This window comes from Schistocerca piceifrons, chromosome 1 (genome assembly GCF_021461385.2).
Source record: "Schistocerca piceifrons isolate TAMUIC-IGC-003096 chromosome 1, iqSchPice1.1, whole genome shotgun sequence".
In the NCBI taxonomy this organism is placed as follows: Eukaryota; Metazoa; Arthropoda; class Insecta; order Orthoptera; family Acrididae; genus Schistocerca; species Schistocerca piceifrons.
Genome location: NC_060138.1, coordinates 112,228,203 through 112,248,077, shown reverse-complemented (window position 1 = coordinate 112,248,077; position 19,875 = coordinate 112,228,203). Strand labels below are relative to the sequence as shown.

The 19,875-nt window shown below is 44.1% G+C and overlaps 1 protein-coding gene across 1 annotated transcript in view; it reads right to left on the bottom strand.

Moving 5' to 3' along the window:
• Positions 1–15,111, bottom strand: part of LOC124788084 (serine protease snake-like) — an 80,013-nt gene extending 64,902 nt beyond the window's left edge. The window contains exon 1 of the mRNA XM_047255185.1: positions 14,962–15,111. Coding sequence (XP_047111141.1) covers positions 14,962–15,058 — 97 coding nt within the window. The 5' untranslated portion in view covers positions 15,059–15,111. The remainder of the gene's footprint in view (positions 1–14,961) is intronic.
• Between the last annotated feature and the right edge of the window lie 4,764 nt (positions 15,112–19,875).

Genomic DNA, 19,875 nt, shown 5'->3' with positions numbered 1-19,875 from the left:
TGCCATCTGGTTTACCTAGGAACCTGACCATGTGATCATTCCATTTCATGAAACGTATTCACAATTGCGAATATGGATAACCACCAGCTATATAATGGAATGACGACAGTGAAAATTTGTGCTTGACCAGGTCTAGAACCCGGATTTCTCGCTTATCGCGAGCGGTCGCCTTACCATTTGGCTACACGAGCACAACTCATGACCAGAACCAAACATATGTGTGTCGTCAGCCATATGCAAGCATTTCTGAAGGAACTTAGCATCATAATTCAGGATAACACAGGTACTACAATGTTGTATTCCGTTTCAGATTTACTTTTTTATGTAGGAGTATTTGTGTGCGATAAGATGTTTAATAAGAGGAGACTACGTCTTGCGATGATGAAGTGCACTGCTTTAAGTTTCTGAAGGTTTAAAGCAAGTTAACAGTACGTGCACCACTTTGAAAGCTTTTCTCAGAGGATAATTCAACACAGATCATAGCATCATCTGCAAAAACTCTGAGATAAATATTAACATTATTCGCCAGATCATTAAAATGAACGACAAGGGTCACAAGGAACTTCCCTGGGAGAGTTTTCTTCAATCGATGACTCTCCGTCTAAGACAATATGCTACATCGCCCCTACGATGAAATCCGCTAGTCACAAATTTCCTATGATACCCGTATATGATCGTACTTCCGTTAATAAGCATTAGAACGATATTGAGACAAATGCTTTTAGGTACTTCCGTTAATAAGCATTAGAACGGTATTGAGACAAATGCTTTTCGGTAGTGAAAAAATAGTATATACACCTCACTGCTTTAAACGATTACCTTGTACGTATGCCGGCCGGTGTGGCCGAACGGTTCTAGGCGTTTCATTCTGGAACCGCGCGACTGATACCGTCGCAGGTTCGAATCCTGCCTTGGGCATGGATGTGTGTGATGCCCTTAGGTTAGTTACGTTTAAGTAGTTCTAAGTTCTAGGGGACTCATGACCTCAGATGTTAAGTCCCATAGTGCTCAGAGCCATTTGAACCATTTCTGAACCTCCTGTGTGCAAGTTGCGCAATGGTTATATTGTGGTTTGCATGTGCACCAAGTAGAGGATGGGCACTGCATTCTTATGTGTAATATCGCGTTTGATTTTGTTGTACATTTACACTTTCAACACGACCAAAATATTGTGATATTTAATCTGCAGCGAACAAGATCTTGCACGCGGACTCGACTGGAGGGATAGAAGGCTCATTAAGAACCAATACCTCTAACAGGAAATACTCTGTAACATATATTTGGCGCATATTATTCGGAAATATTTGAAAGGAAAAAGAGGAGTTCGGGTTGGTGTTAGGAGGATAGAATGTATTCGATTTACAGATCATATGGTGTTTTTGGAAGAGAACCACAGAACTACGACTGGAATGTTAAAAGAAACAAGACCTTTGAGCAATTCGGAATGAGAATTAATAAGAAAAAGAGAATTATGGTGTTAAGTGCAAGAAAATAAGGACAACTAAAAAGCTAGGACAGGAAGATTATAACAAGTTAGTGCTTACAGAGATCTGGGAAGCATAACTACGAACGGCATGAGATGTAACAAGGAGGTGAAAACATGCATAACAATGGCCAAAAAGGCATTTAAAAAGGAGGCTTCTATGTGGGTGCATGGACAGGGATACGAGGAAGAGCCTGGCAACGAGCTTTTTACAGAGCGTGGCATTATACAGAGCTGAGGCATGGACACTGAGGAAAGAGGAAGAAAAAAGAAGAGTACAAGTATTTGAGATGTGGATTTTGAAGAGGACAGAATGGATAAAATGGGTAGACAAAGTGATAAATGAGGTGCAGAGAAGACTGGGGGTAGAGAGAGAAATTTTATACACACATCAAAAAAAGTTTTGCATCACCCTGGTTCCCAGGAGTCCTGAAGATAGACATTGGCTGTGGATATTGTATCAAGACACAGTCCCTTTGACTGTTCAGAGATGTCACTAAACCCGCCCAAAGATGTAAACAACCATGCCTGAGCAGCCTATTAGTCGGAGGGGGTCCGACAGCCGATCAGTTCCAGTCATTCCACCAGGAAGGAAGTACATGGCTCTTGTTGTCTGTAGTTCAACCATGCCTAGACGGTCAATAACGCGGTTCGATCGCGTCCGCATTGTTACTTTATGCCAGAAAGAGTCTCAACAAGGGAAGTGTCCAGACATCTCGGGGTGAAAGAAAGAGATGTTCTGACGTGCAGGACATACGGAGAGACAGGAACTGTCGATGACATGCCTCGCTCAGGCCGCCCAAGGGCCACTACTGCAGTGGATGACCCTTAACTACGGATTATGGGTCGGGGGAACCCTGTCAGCGACACGACCATATTGAACAATGCTTTTCGTGCAGCCGCAGGACGTCATGTTACGACTCAAACTGTGCACAATAGGCTGTACGATGCGCAACTTCACTCCTGACGTCCCTGGCGAGGTCCATCTTTGCAACCACGACACCGTGCAGCGCGGTACAGACGGGCCCAAAAACATGCGGAATAGAACGCTTAGGATGGGCTTCACGTTCTCTTCACCGATGAGTGTCGCATGTGCATTCAACCAGACAATCGTCGGAGACGTGTTTGGAGGGAACCCGGTCAGGCTGAACGCCTTAGACACACTGACCAGCGAGAGCAGCAACGTGGAGATACCCTGCTGTTTTGGGGTGGCATTATGTGGGGCCGACGTACACCGCTGGTGGTCATGGAATGCGCCAAAACGGCTGTATGATAAGTGAATGTCATCCTCCGACCGACAGTGCAACCATATCGGCAGCATATTGACGAGGCATTCGTCTTGATGGACGACAATGCGCGTCCCCATCGTGCACATCTTGTGAATTTCCTACAGGATAACGACATCACTCGACTGGAGTGGCCAGCATGTTCTCCAGACATGAACCCTATCGAACAAGCCTGGGATAGATTGAAAAGGGAGTTTTATGGGCGATGTAATCCACCAACCACTCTGAGGGATCTATGCTGAATCGCTGTTGAGGAATGGGACAATCTGGACCAACAGTGCCTTGATGATCTTGTGGATAGTATGCCACGACGAATACAGGCATGCATCAATGCAAGAGCACGTGCTACTGGGCAATCTGGACCATCGTCTCTGAAGGTCTCGCTGTATGGTGGTACAACATGCAATGTGTGGTTTTCATGAGCAATAAAGAGGGCAGAAATGGGGAGTCATTCGAACCATTTTGAACGGGCTGTAGGGGAAAAGACGAGAGCTGGAGGGGAAGTGCCGCTCTGAACTGAAGCTTACGCTCACATTTTAAATATTAAGTGGAGCTCCGATGTGCCCGCACTTGCACTGCATTGATTAACATCTAAAAAGAATTCCGCTGAAAATTCAGTGATCCATTTTCGCTCGGCTTGTTAACCATTTGTAACTTCCAGAGAAGAGCCATGAGTGGTGAATTTTGAGTAAAACCTAGACATTTCTCTTGCTGCCACGTTAAAATTTGTTTCTTTTTTCCAGAATACAGCAGAGTTTACATGTTGTGCAGACGCAACTGCGAGAGAATTTTCAAAGAGTGGTTTATTAAGTTTATTAAGTGAGGAACTGAGGAACTGAGGAAAAGTACGGTCAGTAGCTTATTAAAGAAATCACATCCTCAGTACAAAATAAACATGGAATCTCTTCAGTTATGTTGTTCGGAAACTCACCAGCTGTCAATGGCCCCCAAAATTACGTTCTTTCATCGAAAAAGTCTGTTGTTAGTGGAATAACATGGCAGATAATGAAGTTTTGAATACTAACCATATGGTAAAATATTCTCTTCTTTATGTGCTATACTTTGCCAGAATCTCATCTCGGTACCTGAAACCGTTTACGGTTCAAATGGTTCAAATGGCTCTGAGTACTATGCGACTTAACTTCCGAGGTCATCAGTCGCCTAGAACTTAGAACTAATTAAACCTAACGAACCTAAGGACATCACACACATCCATGCCCGAGGCAGGATTCGAACCTGCGACCGGAGCGGTCGCTCGGCTCGAGACTGTAGCACCTAGAACCGCACGGCCACTCCGGCCGGCCCGTTTACGTAACATGACGAATGTTGCGGATATTTCATTCTGGCTTTATCGCTGGCACGGCACGATCGCAAATCAGTGTGCTACATCAGATCAATTTTCTCGAGATTGCTGACAGAGACCTCCACCCAAGTCTGAAAAAAATTCTATATGTTAGCTAAATTTCACACGCAGCAACGTATTATGTAATATGCACTAAATGCAAAATCACAGCGGCTCCCATTTTTCATTACAAACTTTTTCAATTTTCGCGCAGTTTGTTAGTTCCATGTAAATATCACAATAACTATAACCGTTAAGGAAATGATGGGTGCATCATCATGAGGCTGACACACAAGGGTCACTCCAAAAAAATGCACACTATTTTTGTAAAAATACAGTTTTCATTCTGCATGTGTGAAAGTCTTACAGTGTGTAGATACAGCCTTCCCGCTTGTTTTCAAACTTTGTTCAAACTGTTCCCGTGAGTGGCGCCATCACAGCATGTCTTCAAAATGGCTGCTACACTTGACATTCGTCAGAAGCAACGTGCTGTCATATAATTTCTGTGCTGTGAAAACGAGACAGTGGTAAACATCCACAAGAGGTTGAAAAAGGTGTATGGAGATGCTGCTGTCGATCGCAGTACAGTTAGTCGGTGGGCAAGCTGGTTACATGATGAAAGCGGGCACAGCAATATTGAGGATTGCCCTCGCAGCGGCAGGCCTCGTACTGCACACACTCCAGGCAATGTGCAGAGAGTTAACGAATTGGTGACTGCTGACAGACGCATCACAGTGAACGAATTGTCACGCTACGTTGGGATAGGGGAAAGAAGTGTTTGCAGAATACTGAAAGTGTTGGCGTTAAAAAAGGTTTGTGCCAGGTGGGTTCCCAGGATGTTGACAGTGGCTCACAAAGAAACAAGAAAAACGGTATGCAGTGAACTTTTGGAATAGTACGAGAATGATGGAGATGAATTTCTTGGAAGAATTGTGACAGGTGATGAAACATGACTCCATCATTTTTCACCAGAGACGAAGAGGCAATCAATGGAGTGGCATCATGCAAATTCACCCAAGGAAAAAAATTCAAAACCACACCTTCTGCTGGAAAAGTTATGGCTACAGTGTTTTTCGATTCCGAAGAACTCTTGCTTGTGGACATCATGCCAAGTGGAACCACCACTAATTCTGATGCATATGTGACGACACTGAAGAAACTTCAAGCTCGACTGAGTCGTGTTCAACCACATTGGCAAAAGCAGGATGTTTTGCTGTTGCACGACAATGAATGGCCACATGTCAGTCAAAAAACCATGGAAGCGATCACAAAACTTGAATGGACAAGACTGAAACACCCGCCTTACAGTCCTGACCTGGCTCCATGTGACTATCATCTCTTTGGGAAACTGAAAGACACTCTTCGTGGAACAAGGTTTAAAGATGATGACTCCATTGTGCACGCGACCAAACAGTGGCTCCAACAGGTTGTTCCAGAATTTTACTGTGTGGGTATACAGGCGCTGGTTCCAAGATGGCGTACGGCAGTTGAGAGGGATAGAAATTATGTGGAGAAATGAAAATATTGTTCCTAAAGGATGTATCTACACACTACAGACATGTAGAATAAAAGAGGGATTAAAAAAATAGTGTGCATTTCTTTTGGAGCGATCCTAGTGTAAAGCTACAAGTAACGCAAAAATGATTTTTTTTTTTTTTTTTTTTTTTTTTTTTTTTTTTTTTTACCGAGTAGTTTCTGTAAAATCGTATGAGAAAGATTACAATACGTGCCCCTCGGTTCTGTCATCGCTGACTGGCCGAAAGGTGGTGAACACTACCAGCCTCCTCTTCCGAACAAACAAGTGTACTCGCCCAGCGCTCTGGACGAAAGTTGGCCACTGCGCATCAACCACCTCATCCTGTCCACACAGGATAACGTGGCTGATGCGCAGTGGCCAACTTTCAGATCACCTCTGAAGACACAGTAAACGTAAGAGAAGCGGAAACCCAGCTGGTCTAAGATCTGTGTATCATATTCGAGACGATATCGCAAAAAGCGAGAACCCGGTAAGAATCAGTTTGTAACATCTTGCACGTTTTGAACAAAGCACAGCACCTGCTCACACCCATTCAAATTGCCCTCTGAACCAACAGGCAGCAGAAATGTTGCAGCTGTGTCAGTCCAGACCAGGTAACGTCTTTATCCACCTTTGGCCATGAACGAGTACTGAGTGTAAGAATGGGAGGCTCTAGAGCAAAGATAGCAATGGAACCATGTGGACTCAACTGGCAAGGCGATGCTGAGTGTCCTTTGGGACTATCAACGTCAATTTACCCATGTTTGGGGAGCGCTGCCGCTCTGCAACTATATTTTGAATTAATGAATAAGTGGTCCAGTTGCTACAATGTTTATTTTCGTCCAAGACTTGTTGTGGTGTTCATATTGTAGCCATTTTATAATGGATCTGAAAATTTTGGTATGGTGAAGCATTACTTGTTGCTTGGAGATCCACTAGAAAATGGTTTCACCATAATCGCCACAACCAGTCGTGGACCAAGATAAACAAATTGTAGTAACTGGAGTGGTTATTTATTAATTTTTTTGGGACACTATGATATGATGCTGACACATATTGCTTCTTAGAGGTAACCTGTCACAGGAGCTTACTGTCCCAATCTCCTGAAGAAATTACAGGAGGATGTAAAGATGGAATTTGGCGGAGAGTTGTCCGAGGGTGTTTTTTTCCTCCTCGAAAGTGTCTCAGCTCATTCTGCACAGGGCAGTCACACATGCTGCATCTTGAGCCATAATTTTTTTGCCTGAACCCCGTTTCTCCTGATAAGGCACTCACTGACTTGTCCCTGTTTCCTCAGATGAAGATACAATTGCACGGCAGACATTTCCAGGACGACAACGAGTTGATTTTCGAGATGGACCTTTTCCCGAACAGCCGACATGCAGGCTTCTATAACCAGGATCAGAATGACAAAGTGACCGACAGCTATGTGTTTACAGGACAGCTATCATAGCAACAAGCAATCAGAGCACAGTTTGGTCACATCCTCTGTCCTGTGCACAGTTGTCACATCGCTCTGCTACTCAACTGTGGACAACAATTGCAGTGTATTAACATAACTGTTGTGATTGTTCTTTCCTTTGTTTCTTTGTGCGGTTTCTTTCTTTTACAGAATGTGTGATGCTAAGTGAAAAGTTGTTTAGGGAACACTATTATGACCAAGCAAAGCAAACTCCATACTTCACGTTAACAACGAACATATGAACGTACTCGGTTCGGAGATCACAGATGCTGCTACCATATTGCGCTATACGCTTAACAGCCGACTAACAACATCCCTCCTTCCCATGCTCAACTATCAATCACTTTGTTATTCTGATCTATGCTTTATACAACAAAGGCCTCCAACAAACCGTCAATCTTTGGGAAAAATGTGTCTCACTGAAGGGTGAATGTGCAGAGAAGGATTAACACCACCAGCAAGTTTCAGGGTCACAGCTTGATTTTTCGAGGTGAGAAACTTTATGACTACCTCTCATACAGCTTCCATATCAGAGCTTAAAAGTCCTACTGTGGAATTGTCAATATGAACAAAGTTTTCATTGAGGTATGAACATGAAAGTCTAAGGACATGAAAGGGAAGCAATGGTTCACAAGGGAGTGGGACAGGGTTTTAGCATGTACCCAATGTTATTCAATCTGGATATTGAATAAGATTAAAAAATTCAAGAAGAAATTTCGAAAGAAGATTAAGGTTCAAGGAGAAGATTAAGCATGAATTTTGCTGATGAAATTGTAATCCTATCAGAGGCACAAAAGTACTCTGAAGAGCACTTGGATGGAATGGCTAGTGTCTTTAAAAAGGGTTATAAGATGGACATCGACAGAAGCAAAGCAAGTCTAATGAAATGTAGTCGAATTAACTCAGGTAATGCTGAAGGAATGACAGTAGGAGAGGGGACGCTAAAAGAAATGGATGAGTTTTGCTATTTGGGTAGTAAAATACCTTAGTGATGGCCACAGTAGAGAAGGTATAAAATGCATACTGACAATAGCAAGAAAGGCTTTCCTGAAAAGATAAATATCAAACAGGGAAGTCTCTTCTGCAGGTATTTATTTGAAGTGTAGCCATGACAGAAGTGAAAAGTGGGAAATAAATAGTTGAGATAAATAGAAAATAGAAGCTTTTCAAATGTGGTGCTATAGCTGAATGTTTAGGATTACATGGATAGATCGAGTAACTAATGGTGAGGTACTGAATCGAATTGGGAGAAAAAGATTTATGGCAAAACTGACTAAAACAATGAATCGTTTGACGGGACGCATCCTGAGCCATCAAGGAATCATCAGTTTGATAATGGAGGGAAGTGGGGGGGGGGGGGGGGTAAAAATTGTGGAACAGGCCAAGGCGTGAATATTGTCAGCAGGCTCAAATGGATGCCGGGTGCTGTAGTTTTTCGGAGATGAAGAGGCTTGCACAGGATAGAGTGGTGCGAAAAGCTGCATAGGACCGGACCAGAACAACAACAAAGGTGAAAACACCTTCATTAAACAGGAATTGTGTTTTCAGTGGCTTATGTTTCTCTTCTCTCTTCTTAAGGCATCAGATATAGTTTTTTCTCCCATGAATTTGTTTTGCAAGTGAAATGATCAACAGCCGTCTCCCATCATACTGGTATTCCGGAGACCCTGGTATTGTCTTTACATCGCTTTGATGTCTCCTCCTTACTGGCATCGCCCCAGCTTTCGGAAAAAGTCAAGCTTACTGTTCAAAGGATGGATCTTGAGCCTCGTGATTCAGTGTAACTTCTTGGATTTTTCCAATTAGTTGGCTGCACAGAAAAATAGTATGGACCCTTTTTGCAGGCTAAAAACACAGTAACAACATCCTTGATTGATACCTAGTCGCCGGCCGAAGTGGCCGTGCGGTTAAAGGCGCTGCAGTCTGGAACCGCAAGACCGCTACGGTCGCAGGTTCGAATCCTGCCTCGGGCATGGATGTTTGTGATGTCCTTAGGTTAGTTAGGTTTAACTAGTTCTAAGTTCTAGGGGACTAATGACCTCAGCAGTTGAGTCCCATAGTGCTCAGAGCCATTTTTTTGATACCTAGTCCTTGTTCTCATTCATATTCATTTTTTATTCAAAGCTGGAATCTAACATTTTTCGAACGTCAGGTACAACAAACACGCCATCTTTGAATTTCGCTTCTGATAGGTGAGGTAACCTCCCAGAGATATGTGCATAATTCTCCATCATTGGGCCACCCATGATATTTTTCATTAGTTCAAAGTTAGAAGGTGGTAGTAGAAATGTTTTCAGATCCACGAGTTTCTTGCGGCGCAAAACTTTTTCTCCACGATTCAAAAATTTACTAGGAGGCCAGTTTATTGTAGACCAATTTTGACCCGTTGCCGTAGTTTACCACTCGCGTAATAAAAAGAAAAGTCGCTATAATGCCCTCTTTAAAAGGCCTGAGTGTTAAGTGATGGAAGGTGACAAGCCAGTTTTGTTTCCATATTAGGATACAGCACACTATAAAACGACAGAAGATAAGTTACTCCCATTAAAAACGTTACTTCATCGTTAGTCTTATGCAACGTACACACTATCTTCGGTCGATACTCATGGAGAACATTATTTCAACATTTCTCGCAGATTAGCGAACATTTAATGCATTGACGATACGTTATGATGCAGTGCAGTTAAATGTTAGTCACTCTTGACTACTGCATCTTCTAATACCCAGCGATAGGAGGGTTTCAAGATGAAGTGCGTGTTGCTCGAATGATGTCGATCTGCGTATCTGCGCAGCATTTTGTGGTCGTTTCAGAGCCATTAGCTCAGTAAACTTCCTCTATTTTCCTTTGTGAAATAATTTAAATTATCAGTTTGTTATTCCGCTATGGTCAGAGAAAGCGAGGAAAAAAAGAAGGAAATATTACGGTCGGAGAAAAGATTCGTAAGGAATGTGTCTCATGAACCTGGATGGTAACATTTTTCGTGGTGCAAATTTGTAGATTGTGTTTTAAAAGTTGGCTGCGTTGTAACTATAACTTAATTACTTGTCTTTTCTCCCATGACTTTTTTCAAGTGAAATGATCAACAGTCGCATGAGCTTCCTCTCAGCATCCATTGACCGTGGTATTGTCTTCACATCACTTTGATGTCTCCTCCTCGCTGGTATCGTCCCAATACTCGGAAAAAAAAATCAACGTTACTGTTCAACGGATGGATCTTGAGCCTTTTGATACAATGTAACTTCTTGAACTTTTCCAATTCGCTGCCTGCACAAAAAAGTATGGATCCTTTCTGCAGGCTAAAAACATGGTAACAACCTCCTTGCCTTTATTGGTTCCAGTAGTGTACAGATAAATATACGAGGTGTGTGAGAAAAGTAATGAGACAGATTTTTTCCTAACAAAGTTTTTTCCAAACAATAACATTGTCCCCTACAAGATAGTTTCCTTCGGAAGCTATACACTGGCGGTGTCGTTGTTCCCCGTCTTGGTAGCAGCGCTGAAAGACTTCAACTGGTAAGCCGTTTAACATGTCGGTCGCACTCTTTTGAATGTTCTTAAAAAACCGAAAATGACGTCCTTTTAAGACGTTTCTCAATTTCGGGAAAAGAAAAAAATCAAGGATTCATCAGGTGAATAGGGGGGCTGTGGAACAACAGAAATGCCTTTTGAGGTCAAATATTCCGCGATGGAAGTGGGCGTGTGACTCGGGGCGTTGTCATGGTGCAGCATCCACTTGTCTGCAATGTCTGGTCTCGCTCTACTCATACTTTTCCGCAGATTTTCGTGGACATATTTGTAGAACACGCACCGGCCTTATTGTTAAACGTCAGTCTGATCTCTCAAGAGCACACACACATTCGACGCTTTCTTTCTTTTTTGTCATCAGTCAATAAGCTTATACACTACTTAATCTAAATTATCCTAAGGACAAACACACACACCCATGCCCGAGGGAGGACGCGAACCTCCGCCGGGACCAGCCGCACAGTCCATGACTGCAGCGCCTGAGACCGCTGGGCTAATCCCGCACTACTAATCATTATAGTGGGAGAGAAAAAAAAGAAGCATCAATTTTATTAAAAAATCCCTATGAAGGAGTGGGTTGAGCTTTACTCAGTATTTTCGCTTACGGTTTTCTTCAGTTGGTTTATTCAATAGCGTTATTCGTGCAGCTTGCTAGCGTTTAAACAGAGCTCCTACGAGCTATTTTTGAGGAGCGCCTCATTTCAACCAGCTGAAGGAGATCCTGTGTGGGGGTTTTGTAAGAAGCACAATCCGAGAAAATGCAGTGGTGAAGGCAATGGACACTTCGAGAACTGCTATCAGATGTCAATCGGGTCATCCCGATGTGAGTCGTCTTCCTCCCCCCCCGCCCCCACCCCCCCCTCCCCTTCTCCCACCACGCATGTATTTCCATGTTTGTATGGAATAGGCGATTGACTACTTACGTCTTCTCAATTGTGATGCAGGCTACATCGCTTGCTAGCCACGAACGCTTGTACGTTTCGTGGGTACCATAATTAATCTTCTACCCCTCCAAATATACAGATTTCGACCTCTCACCGTTCCCTTTAAAAAAACCGTAAGTTTTTCATATTAGGTGCATAGTGTTCCACCTACTGCTAGGTACTCCATATCAGCGACCTCAGTAGTCATTAGACATCGCGAGAGAGCAGAATGGGTTGCTCCGCGGAATTCACGGACTTCGAACGTGGTCAGGTGATTGTGTGTCACTTGTCATACGTCTGTACGCTGAATTTCCACACGCCTAAACATACCTAGATCTACCGTTTCCGACGTGATAGTGAAGTGGAAACGTGAAGGGTCACGTACACCACAAAAGCGTACAGGCTGGCTTCGTCTGTTTTCTGACAGAGACCACCGACAGTTGAAGAGGGTCTAATGTGTAATAGGCAGACATTTATCCAGACCATCACACAGGAATTACACACTGCATCAGGATCCATTGCTAGTACTACGAGGTGAGAAACCTTGGCTGTCATGGTCGAGCGGTTGTTCATAAGCCACACATCACGCCGGTAAATGCCAAACGACGCCTCGTTTGGTGTAAGCAGCGTAAACATTAGACGATTGAACAGTGGAAAAATGTTGTTTGGAGGGACGAATCACGGTACACAATGTGGCGATCTGATGGCAGGTTATGGGTATGGCGAATGCCCAGTGAACGTCATCTGCCAGCGTGGGTAGTGCCAACAGTAAAATTCCGAGGCGGTGGTGTTTTCATGGAGGGGGCTTGCAGCTCTTGTTTTGCGCGGCACTATCACAGTACAGCCCTACATTAATGTTTTAAGCACCTTCCTGCTTCCCACTGTTGAAGAGCAATTCGGGGGATAGCAACTGCATCTTTCAACACGATCGAGCACCTGTTCATAATGCACGGTCTGTGGCGGAGTGATTACACGACAATAACATCCGTGTAATGGACTGGCCTGCACATAGTCCTGACCTGAATCCTATAGAACCCCTCTGGGATGTTGTGGACGCAGACTTCGTACCAGGCCTCACAGATCGACATCGATACCTCTCCTCAGTGCAGCACTCCGTGAAGAGTCGGCTGCCATTCCCCAAGAAACCTTCCAGCACCTGATTGAACGTATGCCTGCGAGAGTGAAAGCTATCATCAAGACTAAGGGTGGGTCAACACCATATTAAATTCCAGCATTACCGATGGAGGGCGCCAAAATCTTTTAAGCCATTTTCAGCCAGGTTTCCGGATACTTTTGATCACAAAGTGTATTTCCTCTTTCTTTAGCCAAACGCGAAGTGCTTCAAAATATCACAGAGCAGTTACGAATTCAATGTTTAAATGCATCAAGTAATTTAGTAGATAAACAGTGATAGAATAAATACATCTCAACATTCAGTTTTTTAATCTGATTCACCACTGCCTTCAGGAAATATAGCAAGTTGCCTTTATAGTATCGAAAGTTGCTGTCTTTTCATGACATCCCATTGAGAAACATGGTATGAATTTTTCCCTTTGAATTCAGCTGTTTATTTTCGTATCTATGCCGAAGCCGCTTAGGCTCTGTAAAAAATTTAAGCTTCCAAGTCAATGCAATTAAAAGATACGATTCTTTATGTCACATATTTTGATACAGACTCACTTATTAAAACCTACAGAGCACTTCCAGTTGATCCAGAATAGTGAAATTTCGCAAGAAGGGAGGTTTTACCGACCAAGTAAAATAATAAATCCGAAAATTGTTAATTCGTAGCTATACAATTACAGTATCAAATGCTAAAATAAACCAGAAATGTAAACTTAAAACTTAAAATTAAAACATTTTCGAAAATCTTAAAATTTCCGGGACCGATATCTTGCCAGAATCGTTATCGATAAGCGGCAAAAATTGTTGAGGTTTAGGACAACTACGGGTATATATACGTAATGAAGTTTGTGTGGAACCCTCAGAGCATTTTTACCAACAGAGGGACGAAACCCCTTAAATTGTACGTTTGGTGCTTGCAATTCGCCGTATACAAAGTAATCGGTTAGATGGCCATGTTTGAAAAATATATTAAAACTGCGGCAGAGGAAACAGTACGCCATTTAAATGCTGAAACTTCATGAAAGAACGAATCTTTTGGAGCAGTTAAGGCATAATCTTAGCGAGAACAATATAAGAGGCTGCACGTGTGACGTTACGGAGTCTGTTGTAACAAATGGGACTCTTGAGTGTTAATGTTCAGACGTCACGGCTATGTACGAAAGAACGGTGCCTGTATCGATGTGTAGAATATATTGTGCAAATTTTCTAAAGTCGGTTTCTGCATATGCACTTCAAATGCTGCTTCGACGGCGATGAATTCCCAGTACTGCGATGCCGTTCCTGCCGACCACCACAAGCATATGTGAAAACAGTGAAATATAAAGGCCGCAACACGGACGCAGCTGCCCTCATAAACGAACACAAGTATTAAACAAGACAAGTTGATTTAGTTGTTCCGTTGTTCCGAACATTGACTGTCAACTGTTTAAAATGCATTTCAACCTGACGAATCTTCTCATATGTCAACCTAACGATTGGAAGCACTGCTACGAGTTTCCTGCTAGTCACCTTCAGAAGTAGTCTATTTGCCGAGAAAGCCTACTTTCCCCTTACGGTTGGGGGTGGGGGAAATCCAACGCAGCTTCAAAATGGTGTATAAACTATGACGCTGTACCTGAAGATAAAAAAGCAGGAAAGTCGTTGTAACGTTGCTTCAAGAGGACGCTGCAACATGGCTAACACGAGAAGATACAATGTGTGAAATTCACCGAGGTGACCTGCATTTTCACGCACGTGTTATGAAAAATTTGTATCATGAGGAATAAAAAACGAGAACTAGTAAACAATTGGATGCGTTAATCTCGGACACCACAAGAAGTAGAACACATGTCTGAACTATTTTATTTCAAATTCTGTCCTCTTATACCTGATTATAGCGTGCACAGCGCATGATGGCGAATGTCTCCAAACATTTCAACCGCTGCATTCGATTTCTGCATTGATGTATAGAACTAGGAAGCTATGAATACCGAAGCAGTTTCGCTAATTACGTTCTTCGTACGAAATATGTTTTGATTGCGGCACTTGGTACGTAGCTACACGCACTGGCCCGTTCATCTGTTTCAGCGTCACATTAAACAGCCTTTTTTAGCGAAATACGCTTACGTGTTCCATAGTATTCTAACGCATGTCATTTAGACGTTGTGTACGGCACAGATGCCGGTTACAGCGCCGCGTGGCGTTCAAACAAGGAACTGATTCGTTCTTCATCTACATAGTTTCAAGGTCATTGGCCGCAGTCGCAATAGCGAACAGTGAAATGTTCCGTAGCAGCAACAAATGTTCCGGAACAACACTCACCGTTGTATACGGAGGGCTTGGCGTCTTCGCTGAACACGATAGCGCTGGCCGTGGCGCACGCTGCCAGCACTACGAATGCATAAGTTCCGGAGCCCATCTCTGATGCACAACTGCGAGCCGCTAATCGTCTTCACCTCCTACTGCGGCGCCTGGCGAAGAACTGGACTCGGAAGACAGTTAGCTTACCTGCGGGCGCTCGGCTCCCACCGGCCGGGTCAGGGCCCGTGACGTCATTACGAGCTGCGGCCAATGGCAAGCGCCATCAAGGTTACGGACGCGTGCAGGCGCTGGGATGCCCCGACAGCTTCCCGCAGATGGTCATTTCGCTCTGCGGGCGGTCTTCTTTCGCCAGCAGTCCAGTACTCTGGCACTTTTGAGTTTTCTTAACTATCGATTTACACCACCTCATTTTTTCTCAACTCTGTCCAACTGGCCCTCACTGACACACATGTGTCGACCAAAAAGTAGACAAAATACTGAACTTTCGTCCGATAGCGTTAACACAAATCTGTTGCACAATCTTAGACCATACTCTGGACCCAGACTTAGTGACGTATCTCGAACAGAATGATCCTCTCTGTGCCAACCAGCATGGATTCAGAAATCAAAGCCGGCCGAAGTGGCCTTGCGGTTCTAGGCGCTGCAGTCTGGAACCGCGAGACCGCTACGGTCGCAGATTCGAATCCTGCCTCGGGCATGGTTGTGTGTGATGTCCTTAGGTTAGTTAGGTTTAACTAGTTCTAAGTTCTAGGGGACTAATGACCTCAGAAGTTGAGTCCCATAGTGCTCAGAGCCATTTGAAACATTTCAGATATCAAAGGTCATGCGAAACCCATCTCGCGCTATCCTCATTTACGTCTTGAAAGCCATGGATCGAGGCGGCCAGGGAGACGCACTAATTCGTGACTTCCAAAAAGCATTTCACTCTGCACACCACTGCTTACTCAGGAAAGCTCGATTATATCATATGTCACGAGAAATTTGCGTCAGGAAAGAAGTTTTCTGGATAAGGGAGTATTCATCATGTTTTCTGGGATGGAGAGCCATCGACAGATCAATAGAGTTTTTTTAAAGGGCACCAGTCAAATTTTGTTCCGATTCGTACTTGTTTCCTGTTTTGTGTTCTCCATACACAACCTTACAAATTACGAAAATGGATGTACGTATGTAAAGGGTGACGATTATTGAACTATATGAAAAAAACGTAAATTAATTACAGACCACGGCCCACACAGACTTTATTCAACGTGTAAACGTCACTACAGATATTCGAATTTAGCTTATGACATGGTCGACATGCCTGCCATCATTGGTGATGATGCAGCGCAGACGAATATCAAAATTCTGCAGACTCGCTGAAGTGTCGGAACATTTATGCTGTCGATGACCTCCTGAATGGCTGTTTTCAGCTCAGCAATAGTTTTGGGGTTGTTGCTGTACACCTTGTCTTTAATGCAGCCCCACAAAAAGGAGTCGGATGTTTTCAGATCCGGACAATATGGCTGCCAATCGAGGCCCATGCCAGTGGCCTCTGGATACCCCATAGCCAGAATGCGGTCCCCGAAGTGCTCCTCCAGGATATAAAACACTCTTCTGCTTCGATGGGGGTCGAGTTCCGTCTTGCATGAGCCACATCATGTCGAAACTGTGGTAACTTTGGATAATGGGGATGAAATCATCTTCCAAAACTTTTACGTAGCGCTCGGTAATCACTGTGCCATCAAGGAGCATCGCACCGATTATTCAGTGACTGGACATTGCACACCACACAGTCACCCGTTGAGGATGAAGGGACTTCTCGATCATGAAACGCGGATTCTCTCTGTCCCCCAAATGCGCCAATTTTGTTTACTGACTAACCCATCCAAATGACCCAAACCGTTCAGAAGCTATGATGATTTTCTTTCATATAGTTCAATAACTGTCACCCTGTATGTGTGTATGTTCCACGTCTCCTACAAAACCACTGGACCGATTTCAACCAAACTGGGTACACGTATCACTTATCACTTACTGTCTTTAAAGAATCGCTGTGGGGATAAGAACCACCTTCCTGTTGATGGGGGGGGGGGGGGGGGGGGGGGAGGGTAGGAAAGTAGCGTAGCTCACGACGCGCAAATGGTTCAAATGGCTCTGAGCACTATGGGACTTAACATCTGCGGTCATCAGTCCCCTAGAACTTAGAACTACGTAAACCTAACTAACCTAAGGACGTCACACACATCCATCCCCGAGGCAGGATTCGAACCTGCGACCGCAGCAGTCGCGCGGTTCCGGACTGAGCGCCTGAACCGCTAGACCACCGCGGCCGGCACGCGCAAATCACCAGACTGTATTCACCCAGTATTTGAGAATGAGAGCACTTACTGACTTAGAACAAACTTTACACATAATTTCATAAGTTTACGGAATTGTTCCTCATTGACAACCCGCACAAAATAGTGAAAGGAAAAAAGTTTATCGCTGACTACATATTCGCTGTTCATACAATAAAACTGACGCATCAGATATGCCATTTTAATTCATTACTTCTTTACTACTAACAGTACTGTCGACACATTTGGCAGACAGAATATATTACCAAAATTATGTGACTGTACGAAGCATAATTGGGGAGATGTGACGTCATAAACACTGAGATGCGTGAAATACTGCCGCATATTGCATGACGTTTTAATCTATAACTCCTTTGCTACTAACTCTATTCGCAACAAATTTGGCAGACGGTATCCACATATGCTGCCGATGTACTTTAAATATTACATTGCTGTGCGGCACATAGTATAAGAGTTGTGTCGTAATAAACATAGAGCTGCGTGAAAACGAAACAGCAGGGTGAATTACGATCCAGGTAGAGGGGAAATTTGTGTACAAATATGTGTGGAACATATTCGGTATATGAGAAATATATGTGACATGTGCGCATGCAGGCAAAGCCTTGGTTAAAAAACTCCTCTTAAACCGCTGGATCGATTTCAGCCAACACATATGACTTACTATCTGAAAAGAAATAGTGTGGGTGTAAGAACCAGCAACTTCCTATTGGGGCGGGGTGCTAATTTGGAGAGAGAAGAGAAGAGGAGCAGGTGGAGAGACAGTGAGGGAAAGAAGTAGATGGAAAAAATAGGAGGAGGAGCAGTTGTATAGAGAGAGGGGAGATGGAAATGGACAGAAAAAGGGAAGAGATGGACAGAGGGAGGGGGGGGGGGGGAGGAGGGAGAAGAGGCGACAGGCAGAGTAAGGAAAGAGGAGGAAATGGACTGCGGCAGAGGGACGAAGAGATGGGTAGAGAGAGCGGGAGGAGTACATGAACAGAGAGAGGAAGTGAAGAGCAGATGGACCATAGGCAGAGGGGGAGGAGTATATGAAGGGGAGGAGAGGATAGATTTAGAGGGGAAGGAGGAGATGGAAAGAGAGGGAGGGAGGAAATGGACAGAGAGATGATGATGATGATGATGATGATGTTTGATTTGTGGGGCGCTCACCTGCGCGGTTATCAACGCCCGTACAAATTCCCAACCCTTGCTCAGTCCAAACTCGCCACATTCGTGAATGTTGATGAAATGATGAGGATAGCACAAACTCCCAGTCATCTCGAGGCAGGTGAAAATCCATGATCCCGCCGGGAATCGAACCCGGGACCCCGTGCATGGGCAGAGAGAGGGACAGGAGCAGATGGACGGGAAGCGTGAGGTGGAGGAGGTGGACAGAGAGATGGAGTGAACCACACGATGTTCTGTGTAAAATACATCCCGACACATACAAAAGCTACATAATCACGACAGCGAGGCATAAAGTTGTGAAGTGTGTAAACCAAAGTGCAAAAGAGATTCTAGCAAAACGATTGGGATTAATACAAGTGCAGGTGTGCTTCTCTCTTCGGCGTTCCTTTCATGTGCATGTTTGATAAGAGCTCAGTCTCAAAGTACCCGACTTGAGGAAACTACAGGCAACCTTAATTTTAATCCAGTTGATAGAGATGTAAGTGATCAACCCGCGCTTATCGTCTTAGAAACAAGAAGAAATGCTTGGAGTCATTTGGGGAGGAAAATTATTTTGAAATTTACAACAAATTTTATGCTATTACCCAAAACTGCGCAAGAAATATATCTTTAGCTACTAATTTATATACGTGAAGTAAAGCAACGGTGTCCACGGGGCGAGGAAAGCTGATCATCCTTAGACTCTTTCAAGCATAATTTGTGCAGCGGGACAAACAAAGAGGAGGTATGTCTCGGTGCAGCCGGCCGGGGTGGTCTCGCGGTTCTAAGCGCTCAGTCCGGAGCCGCGCGACTGCTACGGTCGCAGGTTCGAATCCTGCCTCGGGCATGGATGTGTGTGATGTCCTTAGGTTAGTTAGGTCTAAGTAGTTCTAAGTTCTAGGGGACTGATGACCATAGATGTTAAGTCCCATAGTGCTCAGAGTCATTTGAACCATTTTTTTTTGTCTCGGTGCATTTATCTCATCTCCTGCTATAATCATTAAGCGAATAGGGATGTTATGCTATTTGAAGATACCTAGCGATACGTCTACACTGACCGAGCGAAGTTCCGCAGTCGTTAGCACAATGGACTCGCACTCGGGAGGACGACGGTTCAAACCCGCGTCCGGCCTTCTTGATTTAGGTTTTCCCAGGTTTCCCTAAACCGCTTCAGGCAAATAACGGGGTGGTTCCTTTGGAAGGGCACGACCGACTTCCTTCCCCGTCCTTCCCCGTGCCGATGGGCCCGATGACCTCGCTTTTGGTTCCCACCCCCAAATCAACCAACCAACCGTCTACACCGCCTGTCCAAAACGTTTGATTATGTTCATCAGCACAGTAACTACGGTGGCAGCTTGGATAAACAACTGTAAAAACAGATGTGTGTTCAGTCAGTCAGTAGTGAACCGCCAATGCTAAGTTGTGGATGTGC